The sequence below is a fragment of the Pyricularia grisea genome (genome assembly GCF_004355905.1).
Source record: "Pyricularia grisea strain NI907 chromosome Unknown Pyricularia_grisea_NI907_Scaffold_1, whole genome shotgun sequence".
In the NCBI taxonomy this organism is placed as follows: domain Eukaryota; kingdom Fungi; phylum Ascomycota; class Sordariomycetes; order Magnaporthales; family Pyriculariaceae; genus Pyricularia; species Pyricularia grisea.
The window spans coordinates 1,578,583-1,591,628 of NW_022156716.1; the positions used below are offsets into that span (position 1 = coordinate 1,578,583).

The window sequence follows — 13,046 nt, forward strand, 5'->3', positions numbered from 1 at the left end:
TCTCATCGACTCGCGTTTTTCCTCCTCCTTTCAGTTCAGAGTCTAGTGGGTTTCTTTTATTTGATGTGTATTCTCGCTGCAACAATTTCTTTCACTTAGACTGTCAACCTCTTGTGCGATAATCCAGGCTTATTACTTAGTACCCGAATTACCAACTTTGTTTTCAAGAGAACGACAGTCCATAAAACTACAGAAGCCTAACTAACTCGTCAAAGCTACCGTTCAACAAAACTCGGAGATCGGGCTGTACTTACAGCGCATAAACATGAGGGTCGCCAATTCCCACCATACCACCGAAAAATTCCAAGAGGACGGGTCCTTTTGGGATCTCCAGCGGTGTTGCTACAAGAAGATCGTCCTGAGCCCGAGGCTGGAAGTATGGGAGTGGGACGGCGACGGCTGGGAGACGACACTCTGCTGGTCCGAGAAGAAATCGGACTGGGTAGCGACGCCCGCGGTCCGGCATGACCACAGTTCAAACGACCGCGTCCCATTCGCGCTCGCGGAGGACTTCCGTGCCGGGGGCCGTCGTGCCGCCCGCGCCAAGGCATGGCTGAGCGATACGTACAGGCGGCGCTACAACTTGCCGCCGCAGGATGGTGCCGCTAATGCCGCCAGTGCCTCGTTCTCGGCCGAAGCGCAAACCCGCCAAGATGTGGAGGCCGCGAGGAAGGCCAAGGATGTTACGTGGCGGGTTTGGCTTTTGCAAAAGATGAATACGCAAGAGGCTGCTGGTTTGGCCGCAGACCCGGGCGCCGTTGCTAGAATCCCGTTCCCTGGCGATAATCCAGATCTCGCTAATGGCGAGTTCAGAGGACGCAGGCACAGGCAGGGAGTCAACCCCGAGTCGGGCCCGGACGGGGAAGGAGACGTTTTCGGAAGTATTGGAGACGATGAACTCATGCTTACGGATTTTTCGGACGAAGACCTCGGCGACGGTGCAAACAAGCAAAGGGATGATCTTGACCTGCAAAATGAATTCTTTGGAGACTCGCCCCCTGAAATTGACTATCGGACCGTCCTCCCGGCCGCTGACGATCCGGAGTACCTCCGAATCCAGCAGGAGCTTGCGGCTGCTTGGAGCCAGGCTGACCGGCGCAAGTGGACGACCAAGGCCCCCGTGGGCGTCAACACAAACGACACCGAGACCAACCACCACTTCAACGGGCAGTCGCAGCCGTCCGTGGCGGAGCGCCTGCAGCAGCTGTCCAACTTCCTGGCCGACGAGGACGTCGACCGCAGCCGGTTCTGGGACAAGAACATCAAGGAGGCCCGCGAGTACCTCGCCGCCATCCGGAACATCCCCATGTCCAAAAGGACGCTCAAGCTGCTGCGGGAGGTAGAGAACAAGCTCAAGGTGCACAAGGATTATGAGCAGTGGCACGCCAGACAGGCCCGCGAGCCTGAGGTGCCCACCGGAGACGAGGCGCCACCGCCGGTCGGGTCGACGGCCTCTCGCGCCAAGATCAGCAAGGGCCCGCGCAAGGTCCTGCACCGGATGCCTGGGGTCGTCAACACCCTGCCGTCGAGGTTCAAGAGCTCCCAGGCCCACATCGACGCGCTGCGCGACTCCCAGACAACACTGTGGAGTACCGAAGGCGCCACAGACGAGGAGGGGAGCTTTCTGGCACGCGCCGAGCAGCAACACTACGACGGCGCCATCTCCAGTAGCGGTTCATGGGATCATATTAGCAACGAAACCGACACTGCAGAGGCTTACGCCATGGAGCGAGGAAGTCGGCGCGCTGTGCTGGAGAAGTGTCTGCGCGTGCTCAAAAATGTCGAGAACAGGGCGGTGCACACCCTGCAGGAGCGGATCGTCCTGCCCCTCACCGCCGCCGAGCTGGAAGCGGAGCGCAAGAGCGCCGCTGGCCCGTTCTTCTCGTCCGTCGGCTTGACCAGGGAGGACATCGAGAGGAGGATCGGCCAGGGCGGCAAGCAGTGGCACCCGCACGGGATGCCCTACACCAAGAGGATGAATCGCTTCTGGAGGGAGTGGGACGCGTGGTGGGATGAGGCGAGGAAGAAGACGGAGCTGGATAGACACAACGCCAAGTCCGAGACCGATTTTGATGCGCACGTCAACGTCAAGGCTGGCTGGGCCGCGCTCCCGGAACCGAGGTCCGTCTACGCCGACGTGGTCACCCTTCAGGAGTCGTACAACAGAGCGCTGGAGGCCATGGGCACAAGCATCGTCAAGATGCTCGAGCGTACGGACCTGGTGGCGCCCAGGCCGCTGATTAAGACCTGCCTTAAGATGTACAACCTCGCCCGCGATGGGGAAGAGCCGCCGCCGGAGGAAATTCAGTGGCGGGATGTAGACCGGGATCACGGAACCTTGAGGCCGCTCAACGTGATCGAGCTCGGCTACCTGCGGCTGCTGAGCACCAGATCCATCACGCCCAAGATGCTGTGCCGACTCGAGGACCGCGGGGCGTTGTACCTTGCATTTGCGGAGCGGCTGCAGCGGATCCTCGATGACCTGTCCGAGGACAACATCTTTGAGACGCGCGACACGGCCGTCCCGGTGGAGAGGCTGCTCGAGGAGATGCACAAGGGCGTCGATGGCTTGAACGAACGGACGCGCTTCTCCGTCTATGACGCGTGCAACTGGCTCGACAGGCTACAGAAGCAGGGTCGGATCCGGTTCAACAAGAGCATCAAGACTTATGGGTATGTTCAGCGCCCACTCGCACACGTCCATCCCGAGTATCAGATTGGCTACGTTCCGAGCAGGGGCGACAGCAGATTCCAGCAGCCCACAAACATATCAATTTACAAAGACTTCGACGCAGTCTTGGCCCCTCGGCCTCAGGATATGGTGACATGGGAACAAGTTGTCGGCAGCCGGTCGCCTCCATTCTGGGAAGACCACGAGGAAGTCGAGTGGGCCGAGTCTGAAAGGGCTAGGAGACAAGAGCACGAGAGATCGTACCCTCAAGAGCCACAGCAAAAGCTCCTCCGGCCCGCCGTAACCAACTTCTTTTTGGCGCTATCCTACAGGCTCGGCTTCACGCTCCAGAAGCTCGGGGAACGTAAAAAGCGCGGAAAGTTGACCAAGCAGGACATGGCGCGCTCCATGGCCGACTGGATACAGACCAAGACCGAGTGGGACCGGGTGCTCGAGGCCTCGCCGGACGTGGCAGCCAAGCCGGCGACGTTTGTGCGGGTGGTGGCCGAGATCGAGATGGACAAGGACAAGCCCGCACCCCAGACGGAACATGAAGCCGTCAAGCTGATCCGCAAGAAGATCATCGACGAGGCCGAGGCCAACCTCAACAACCTGTACCCGACCGAGTTCAAGAAGTACCTGGCCAAGGACGGCAGCCACGTCACGCTGCCGATCCGCGACGAGATCTGGGACTGGGGGGCGCCCGAGATCCGCGGACGGGCGAGGCAGTACTTTTCGCTCAGGCGGTGGCCGGTTCACCTGCAGACGGCGGCGGACCAGGAGGTGATGACAAGGGACCGCGACCTTGACCCCGAGGCGCTGTGGGACCCTTGCGCCGAGGACCTGACTGGACCCGAGTGGCTGCTTCAAAAGGCGACGCCGTACCAGTTTGAAACCGTCAAGGTCAAAGAGGGGAGCAATGGGTATTGGTTTGGAGATACCAAGTTGCAGAAGGAGTACATTGAAGCGGCCGTGACCAATAGGTTTGCCGAGGGTGAGTGACCTACCTTTTCATTACTGAGGCTCTTGTTCTGAACAGAAGGACGAATGGATTACTGAATGCTAACAATCAACCGACTTCTTCTCTCTTGCAGCGGTACTTGGTCCTCAGCAGCCCAAGAAGAGTATCCTTTCTCGACTCTCTGGGTTTTTCCCGTCAGCTTCAAGGCCCTCGACACCAGTGGTCGAGCCACCCATTCCCGAGGATTACATTGTTCCAATGCAGATAGACAATCAGTAGCAGAAAATGGATCAAGTAGTCCAATGGGTTGAACAGGTATAGATAGATGTTTGAATTTATTTTGCAATTATGACTAGTATAGAATGAAAAACAAGGTTTTCGTTTTCGCAACAAAAACAGGCTGTTTGTTTTGGTTGTTGAAGCTGGTTGAGATGGCAGATTCGAATTTGATGGAAATCCCGGAAGTGAAAGTCCGTTCAAATAAAGCCCATGTGGAGCGCCGGTCCGGAAGTCGAGACTCCACAAAAAAACAAACTCTGTGGAGAAACCGTTGCCGTCATCTCTCGGTCACCGTTCCGCCATTGAAATCTCCATTCCAACTCCCCCGAAAACACTCACGCGATTTCCCCCATAGCACCCGCTTCGGGATCCCAACCAAGCAAACCACCCAAAGAGAAGAAAAAAAAGAAGAAGAAGAAAAAAAAAACACCGCACACCAACAGAGTCAATTCAACATGGGTGCGTCGGCTTCAAAGGCCGCACAAAACACAACTCGGAAGTTTCCGAGCAGGGCCAGCAACTTTGCCGCGCCCTCGTCAACCCCGAGCCCGAGACCACCACCCGCGCCGAGGCAAAATCCCACATCCAAACGAGGGCCGTCGGTAAAGGACGAAGGTATGAAGTCTGCATCCCCTTGCGCTTCTTGATTTTCTATCTCTTAATTTGGAGCTACCACCAACTCCCCGACCATCTTTCGCCTTTCGGGGGTCAAGAAAATCGGGCCGCGTCTCTAACACGAACCTAGCCTTTACTGACCCTCTCCACCTTGTTCTGTTTTCTAGCAATCCGTCTCGACGCCATGGACCCCTCCCCACCGATCAACAACCCAGCCTTTGCCGACCGCCTGCGCCAGATCGGCGCCGTGCAGCCAAACCCGACTCTGTCGCACTCGTCCACCTTTGCGCAAGCCGGCGGCGGCGCGCCCACGGCGTACAGCAACCGCACCGCTCACCCCTCCATCGCGCAAAACACGACGCTGTCGGCGCTGGCGGCGCGACACAGGATCCAGGAGCAGGCGGATCGCGAGTTTGCAGACTTGGGCAAGAGCGGGTTCGAGGGCCGGCAGCTGCTCGATGCCGCCATGATCCGTGACGTCTTGGTCATGAGGTCGCGAGGCGTCGCGCCGGAACGCATCGAGGAGAGGTTGAGGCTAAAGCCCGGTGTGGTCCGCCGCTTGGGTCCGCCGGGCGTCGTGGCGGCTCTGGGGGTTGCGGGGGCTAGCTGAGTGGGCAGGCAAATGCGAAAGAGAAGCGCCTGGCCTTTTGCTTTGCCATTCATGTTTTCGAGATCTAATTTTTTTGTAATACCACTGTACGATATCCATTACGCCATGGAAAAACTATTGAGAAAGTTGAGGTTTTGTTTTCTGCTCACTGCCAATGTATAAAGATATACGTCAAGTTCTAGAAATAAACACCGAATGCGGCATCTCGGGACGGTGACAAAGCAAAAGGAAATATATAGATAACCCCAAATATAAGCACGACCAACGCCAAACCGGCTGACTATCCAAAAGAGACCCCGCTTCCTTACAAGACCAAGCACTCTCTACTCTACTCTCTCTCTCTCTCTCTCTCTCTCTCTCTCTCTCTCTTACCAGGCGGCGTGGCCACCGTCTATTCTGAGGTCGCTGCCGGTCATGAAGCTGCTGGCGTCGCTGAGCAGGAAGACGGCGGCGCCACGGTACTCCTCGGGAACGCTGAGGCGGCCCAGCATGTTCTCCTTGGTCCAGTTGGTGCGGAATTCAGGGTGCTCCTTGAATAGGTCCTCGGTCATGGCCGTCACGATGTAGCCGGGCGAGATGGTGTTGACCCTGATGCCATGCTGTCCCCACTCGGCTGCTAGGTTGCGGCCGAGCTGGATGACTGCAGCTTTTGAGGCGTTGTATACACTATAACCATTTCACTTATTGTTAGTCTCCTTGTTTTCTTCCTTCTTCTTTTTTTCTTTTCTTTTTGACATCAATTCGAAGGGACAAGGTGGAAAAAAGAAAAAGAAAAAAAAAGAAACAACATACGGGCAAAGCAACCCCTTGTTGGCAATAGTACCGCTCATGGATGCGATGAGCGCAATGCTCCCACCCTGGCCGAGCCTGACCATCTGCCTGGCGACGGCCTGGGCAGTCATGAAGACGCCCGTGACGTTGATACCCAGCATGCGATCCGAGTCCTCCTGGTTGTACTCGAGAGCGGGGGTGGCCTGCTGGACGCCGGCGGCGGCGACCAGGCCGTCGATGCGGCCGTGGCGCTCCGCGATGGCCTCGACGGCGCCGTTGAGCGCCTCGGACTCGCGCACGTCGATCCGGTGGTACTGCAGCGCGCTGCCACCGCCGCCCCCCGAGGACGACGAAGAGAACTTGTCGGCCACGCGCGCAAAGTCGTCGCTCGGCGACGTGAGCCGGTCGATGGCGTGCACCTCCCTGGCTCCCGCCTCCAGGAGCGCCTCGGCCTGCACCAGGCCCAGACCGCGTCCGCCGCCCGACACTACGAGGACCTTGTCCTTGAGGGAGAACTCGGGCAGGCTGCTGGTTGCGCTGCTGTAGAAGCGGGGTTTGCTGGGCTGGGTAGTGGTGGTGGTGGTGGTGAGCGTCGGGAGGAAGGGGCGGGCTGCGGCGGCAGCGGTGCTGCTGGTGCTGGTGCGACACCTGGTCGCGAGGCGAGGGGCAGTGCGGGAGAGTGACAGCATCGTGATAGTCGAGAGGAGGGGAAAGCTTTAGGTCGGACACAGGTTGTGTATGTGTGTGAAGCTATGTGTACTAGTGGTGGTGTTTATCCAGCCAGATGGTGTGTCACTGAAGATGGTGCTTCTTTTTCTGAAAAGAGGAACGAACAAGAAAATTTGAGCAGGCAATAAGCTTGTGGAAAGCGGTATGGTACGGGCCGGATCAGCGAGCAGACGAAGCGGTATTTGGGGTTTTGGGTTTTTATCAATGGGCGCATTGGGGAAAAGGTTCCCTAGGAAGGAGTGAATACTCCGTCGGTATGGGGATCCACCTCTGACCTGGTGAGACGGATTGTCGGATTTGGTTGGATGTGGGTATTAGCTAGAATAGAGAGTAAAAGAGTCCAGACCCATTCACTTACCACTTTTACTTGTTTAGCTTAGACTTACCTTAGGTGCCTACCTACCTACCTGGTACTTACTGTATGTACATCAAAAGCAAATCAACCAACCGGCTGTTGTCTTTTCCCCAGTATGTCCATGGAGAAAGTGGGTCTTTTTCCTTCTTTTGCTGCAGGGTCGTTGCCACTTACATCGTACATGGCGTCTCGTGCGGGGTGAGGAGACGCAGCTTTCCCCGCAGATCAGCGACAGACTTTCCATAGTCGGCATCCTTCCTTGTTATCATTTCCTCCAAAGGAACTCTGTTCTCTTACACTATCATGATCTACAATCCAGCTTACGGTATTAAATATTTGATGGTCTCAATATGACGACTTCGGGTTGGGATGTTTTTTTTTTTTGGGGTAAGTCAATTATAGCATATTTCTTACCCCAAGACGTCAATCAGCCCACATACCAAGACGTATATACGAAGCAACACTTGCGTGTACGTACCAACCTAAGGTACATACTGTTAGTGAACCAGGTGAGTGGTACAGCAAACAAGAAAGACGCTACAAAAAACTTGCGCCGAAGACGGGGGAGGGGAGCCAATCTAGCAGACTAGGGTTCAGTTCTTGTTAGTGGTCTGGTCTTCATCCAACAAGATACGGAGTATTTACTGCATAATGAGCAATTTGAACTGCAACTAAAAACCTTGCTGCCGCCGCCATCGGGGGCCTCCGTCGGATTGCCTAAAACGGCAACCCGGGGTGACTTAACATCTTATCTACTTGGGGGTTAACGCATACAAACCTCATGTACAAAAGAGGATCAATATTCGAGGAAGGAAAAAGACTTGGACGTTCTGGCCGTCCCTGCGTCAACCAAACAAAGCTGTCTCTCCTGGGAAAAGGGCGCTGCAGACCAGCCCGGGTGACCTTCAGCTACATACTCCGTACATGCCGGCCTGCCAGTTGCATACGGTAATAGTAGTAGTTATCATTTCACCTGATCCTGTTCCTTTGTACCAGGGAGTATATCATGCTAAAAAAAAAAGGAGCTTGGGTTCCATTTGCAGCATCATCTCATTCCCCCGCACGCAAACTCGGTGTGGTCACCGATGTCGAACTGTAAAATGCGCCATCTTTTGTTGCGTGATTGCGCCTAGAATTTCCGAACCTGGAAAAATGAAAGCGCTTTGGGTTGCTATGCCAAGGTATATAGTTTGAAGCATCGTGTACATGATATGCGACGAAAATGTGACTTTTGCATCGAGTAAATAAATATTGCTCAAGTCATTCATTCATAATCAAACTTGGTTTTTCTTTTTTTTTTTAGTCAAACAGGTAAAAACCTGGGCTCTTTTATCTTGTCATGCAGGGGGGCAGTTCATTGAACCCACATGTAATACTGACGTCTACGTGACTATTTGAAGAGAAACATGAAGACAAGAGCCGCAGCATACCTTGTTAAAACGGAAAATTTCAAGTTTCATCGTCTGCTTCATCGACAAAAAAATATACGTACGTAACTTTTTTTTTAGCTTAAAAGTCTTAATATGCATAATTTCAAAATAGCACGATACGAATACAGTGAAGGAATATTTTTTTGAATCAAATAAGCATCGTTAAAAGAGGTAAGTGAGAATAATACTAAAAGTACAGCACCATTCAATCCACCAAAAAGAATAGAATAAAATATGAAACCACCCAAGAGGAAGGCATCCGCTTCCTCAAATCAACAACAAGGTTTTCCCCCCCTTTCTTCACCCAAGACACATTCTCTCCGTTCAAGACTTAAAAGCCGAGAGCGCTGTTCCAGAGCTCAACAGTGGACTGGTCCCTGGTACCGGCAGCCTGGACCTTGGCCTTGGCCTCGAGGCAGAGGGCCTTACCAGCAGCGCTGGCATCGCAGACGTTGGTCAGCTGGTCGCAGATACGGTTGGTGATGATGTTGGGGTTGAGAGCCTCCTGCTGGCCCTGGGCAACCTTGGCGTCGGTGGGCAAGAAGGTCAGCTCGGTGGCGGCGCGACCGTTACGTCCACCCTTGAGGTCCATGGTGGGAGTGCACGAGCCAAAGTCGGCGGCACCCGAGCCAGTGGCACCTCCGGTGTTGGCGGTACCGTTGTTGTTGTTGTTGCCCTGGTTGTTGTTGTTGTTGTTGTTCTGTTTGTTGTTGTTGTTCTGGCCGTTGCAGGTGTTCTGCTGGTTGCCAGAACCGGTGTTGTTGTTCTGGTTAGCGCCACCCGTGGCAGCACCACCAGTAGCGGCACCGCCAGTGGCAGCACCACCGGTGGCAGCACCACCCGAAGCCAGAGTGCCGGTGTCACCGAGGGTGAAGTTGTTGAAGCCCTGGGCCTGGGTGATGGCAGCAATGCTGAGACCGTTAGCGGAAAAGGGGGTGGTGAGCGACTTCTCGGCGTTGGCGTTCTGGGTACCCGAGGCGTCGGTGGACGGGTCGACCTTGGGGATGACGCCACGAAGCTCAGCGGTGGCCGGGAGGGAGGCGTCGTCGCAGATCTTGTTGGTCTTGACGGCGAAGGGGTTGAAGTTCATCTCAGCAACCAAGAGGCCCTTGGCGGCGTCGATGACGGCCTTGTCGTTGCCGAGCTCCTGGACGATCTTGTCGGCAAGCGCAACCTTGTCGCAGGCCTTGGCGGCGGCCAAAAGGACGCTGGGGATGGAGCCGGCGAGGGTGGCGGCCTGGCCGGGGTTGCCGAAGCTGCCGAGAGCCTGGACGGCAGCGACGGGGACCTGCTCCTGACCGAAACGAGCCTCAACGTAGGCAATGAGAGCCGCAACAATGAAAGCCTTGGTGGAAGACATTTTGATATATATTTTTATTGGTGGGTGAAAAAGTAAAAGTACTTTTGTTGTCAGATAGTAAAATTCCCAGAATAGACCGGCCTAGCGGTGATTTCGAATCGAAATTGATAGAAGTTGAGCTTAGAGAGAGAGCGTCGAAAAAGATAGTTCACAGAACCAAAAAGAATGGAAGATGCTTAAGTGATTGCAAAAAAGAAGGTATAGGCCGAGAATGGATTGGTGGATGAAGAGAAAGAAGGAGAAATGATGGAGAAGGTGGGAAGGATAGAAACATTATATACACCCTCGAGCCCATAAGATGCCCGGCCGGCCGATGACACTCAAGGCCTAGACTAGATCTTTCATCCCTCCCCCAGCGATGCCCTTCCTGGCGGGACGACACTCCGGATCAGAGGCAGTGGAGCTGCACTTCGATATTGCAACCGTTGAGAGCCAGCCATCCAGCCAGCCAGCCGCCCAGGGCTGGTCGTGAGCGGGAATGGACCTGGCCGGCGATCATACAGACACATTGGAAAATGGGATGGTTGCGGCCATTGACATGACGTCTCACCATATTCAAGGGGCACTGCAGGCCCAAGGCAGCGTCCTCTATCCCAGGTATCGGAACGAGCGACAAGCACTGACGTGAAAGGAGAAACAAGGGCGGGTTCCACTTGTTCCCAAGGTCAGCAGGTAAGCGAAGGAGGCAAGGGTAGGTACAGGAGGTACCCAGGGCAGGCAAGTAAGGTACAGTATAGAGTGGAAGCGCCTAGCTCGCCAGTTCGGTTAAGAAACCCGACGCAAGCAAGGGGTCAAGGACCTGTTCAGGGGGCCCGTTGAAGCACCACGAACAAACAAAGTGTGCTGTGCTGTACATTGTGTTGCGGCCAAAAGCCTAGCCCACTGATGAGACTCATATCGCTTCGTCGGTGGAAAAGAGGAGCTCGCTTAGGTACTCCATCACCCCCGGTAAAATCTCCCACAAAAGCCAAGACTTTTTAGAAGAATTCTTTTGGGCGGTTTTTTTTTTTTTTTGTTTGTTTGCAAGATATGTTTATTCGCTTCTGGTGATGTGCAAGAGAAGCGAGAAAGAAAGAATAAAAAAAAAAGAATCTAGCTGAGCACTTGCAATCAACGATCCATCGACATTAGACAAAATGGAATTTTTCTTTTCTTCTTCCTCGTCGGCACTGGCAACCTTTTGCTATACCGGTGTTTCTTATGAGCTGGTTTGTGGGTCCATTTTACTGGGGGGAGTTCTGCAACGATCTCCCCAATAGGTAGACCAGGATATGTCTGTCGCCATTTATCGAGTCGGACAAACTTCATGACTTCGCCCATGTTACCCGAATTCGACATCCTGGCAATTGATACTTACGACGACAGTACACATCCACAGCGACGAGATACCTTTTTTTGTTTTTTCTTCAATACTTTGTCAGGCAGTTTTGGCGGTCAATGGTAGAACCCATATCAACTTGTCGTATTCGCTTCCCAACCGATTGACACATTGAGATTCTGCTGTGGGTCAGAAATGCTAATTGCCTTTAAAATACCTCCTGAAGTCTAATACGTATGTAGACTAGGCTGGGCAGTTTGATTCGTACAGTAGTCTTTTGTTTGGCTTGGTATGTTCCGAGACTGTTGTGTTCGCTCGGGCATCTTCCCCAGCAAGGGATATGTTTTATTGATCTCCAAAGATTTGTGCAAATCCAGATCTGTAGGTCCAGAAATCTAGACCGTCCAATAAACAAAATTTGATGCGCTAAAGAGGATTGGCAGGAAGGAGGTGTCTACCGATCAACCGGTAACAACAGAAAGTTGAGATGATTTTTTTTTCTGCCCAGCGCACTTTGAAAGTTCCTCTTTTTTTTTCTTTTTCTCCCCCTCTCAGTATTGTCCCTCCCGGTGAAGCAAAGAGAAAACATCATCCCTAACCGCCACGAGCTGCTCAGGGGCCCTTGTGGTGAGGCTCTTGGAAGTTTGATAGTAGTGGGTCAAATGTGGTCCTTCGGTTAAGCTCATTCCAGCCATCCAGCCGACCAAAATACAGACAGAGTATTATTGGTGGCAAGGTGGTAAGCCGAAGTGCGGGACGAGGGTACGGGGACCCTTGGAAAAGAAAAAAAAGGGTACGTGCCACCTCCCTAGGACCTACGTATTATAGTAGTAGATTCATTATTACCAAGTACTGTACAGTAAGTACTGTTGTGCCAAGTCAAATCAAGGTAATCATCACCCACTCGCTTCAATCAAAACATCCTCTTACATACCCGAGACGTTCAATGTTGCAAGAACCCATTTTACCGTTGACCTGCCACGACTCTTTTTTACGCATAACTCCATTAACCACATAAGAATTTCCCCGATCCCTCAGTTCGTTTTACATTGTGCCTGTCAAGAAACTTTGGCGCTGAACCTTTTTTTTGGTCGTTCGAACTTTGTCGGTGCTTTTTTTTTTTTTTCGGGATGGTACCTGCATACTTATTACTAAGGTTACTAAGGTTACTCAGGAAAAACAACCTTTTTTTTTCTGATGAAAGATCTACCACCAGCAACAGGGAAGATTGGTTTTGCTGGACAAGTTCATCCAGTCTTTTCTTCTTCATATTCTTTCTTTTTCTTCTCATGTCGGTGATCATGTTGCCCAGACACACACGATCGGTTCAATGAACCGCATGATGATAAGACAGACATGGGTTTTTCTTTTTCCGATTTTTGCTGTATCCGTTTCCAGATACCATTTCGCCATTGTGACTCTCCTCATCTGAAGTATCGAGTCTGTTTCGCGGTCCTGTAGATGAATATGTTCTCACTTGAACCAAGCTTAGCAGTCATCTGTCTCTTTTGTCTGTGCTATGGTTCCATAATCAATCCTACAGAACCAATTCCAGACCGACCCTATTTTTCGTCTCCTTTTTTTTTCTTTGTGTTTTGTTACATCTTACCGGAAACCACTTTTCTGAATTATCCTACAGACCCTTGTTTCTTGTTCGCTTTAGTGTCGTCCGAGTCGTAGGTATCTTTCCGTGTACAAAGTTATCCATAACCTTGAATTTTGAGACTATTTTCTTTTCTCAGGTAGGGTGACATAGCCTCATGAACCGACTCAGAACAAACTTTTGAGTGAGTGCTATTGAAAACCCCCTCGTCCAGGGGCGGCCAAAAAGTGCAGATCCCTTCCCGCCCAAGCAAGGATCTGGGGGTGCTCTTGACAGCCCCCCCTCGCCCTGGCGACATGGATTTTCTGTGACTATTTTTTTTTTCTTTTCTTTTTTTTTTTTTT

General features: G+C 52.9%; 4 protein-coding genes across 4 annotated transcripts; 2 read left to right on the forward strand and 2 right to left on the reverse strand.

Moving 5' to 3' along the window:
- Positions 1-265: 265 nt before the first annotated feature.
- Positions 266-3,911, forward strand: PgNI_00418 (uncharacterized protein; the record flags this gene model as incomplete). The annotated part of the gene is made up of 2 exons (XM_031120498.1): positions 266-3,665; positions 3,766-3,911. The coding sequence occupies 2 exons, from the start codon at positions 266-268 to the stop codon at positions 3,909-3,911; spliced, it is 3,546 nt and encodes a 1,181-aa protein (XP_030988267.1).
- A 338-nt stretch (positions 3,912-4,249) lies between these two features.
- Positions 4,250-5,559, forward strand: PgNI_00419 (uncharacterized protein). Its single transcript, XM_031120499.1, has 2 exons — positions 4,250-4,526; positions 4,694-5,559. Exons 1-2 carry the CDS (start codon positions 4,367-4,369, stop codon positions 5,134-5,136), a joined length of 603 nt encoding a protein of 200 aa, XP_030988268.1. The 5' UTR covers positions 4,250-4,366; the 3' UTR covers positions 5,137-5,559.
- Positions 5,430-6,596, reverse strand: PgNI_00420 (uncharacterized protein; the record flags this gene model as incomplete). The annotated part of the gene is made up of 2 exons (XM_031120500.1): positions 5,430-5,802; positions 5,929-6,596. 2 exons carry the CDS (start codon positions 6,594-6,596, stop codon positions 5,505-5,507), a joined length of 966 nt encoding a protein of 321 aa, XP_030987018.1. The 3' UTR covers positions 5,430-5,504.
- A 2,156-nt stretch (positions 6,597-8,752) lies between these two features.
- Positions 8,753-9,781, reverse strand: PgNI_00421 (uncharacterized protein; the record flags this gene model as incomplete). Its single annotated transcript, XM_031120501.1, has 1 exon — positions 8,753-9,781. The coding sequence occupies one exon, from the start codon at positions 9,779-9,781 to the stop codon at positions 8,753-8,755; it is 1,029 nt and encodes a 342-aa protein (XP_030987017.1).
- Positions 9,782-13,046: the final 3,265 nt, after the last annotated feature.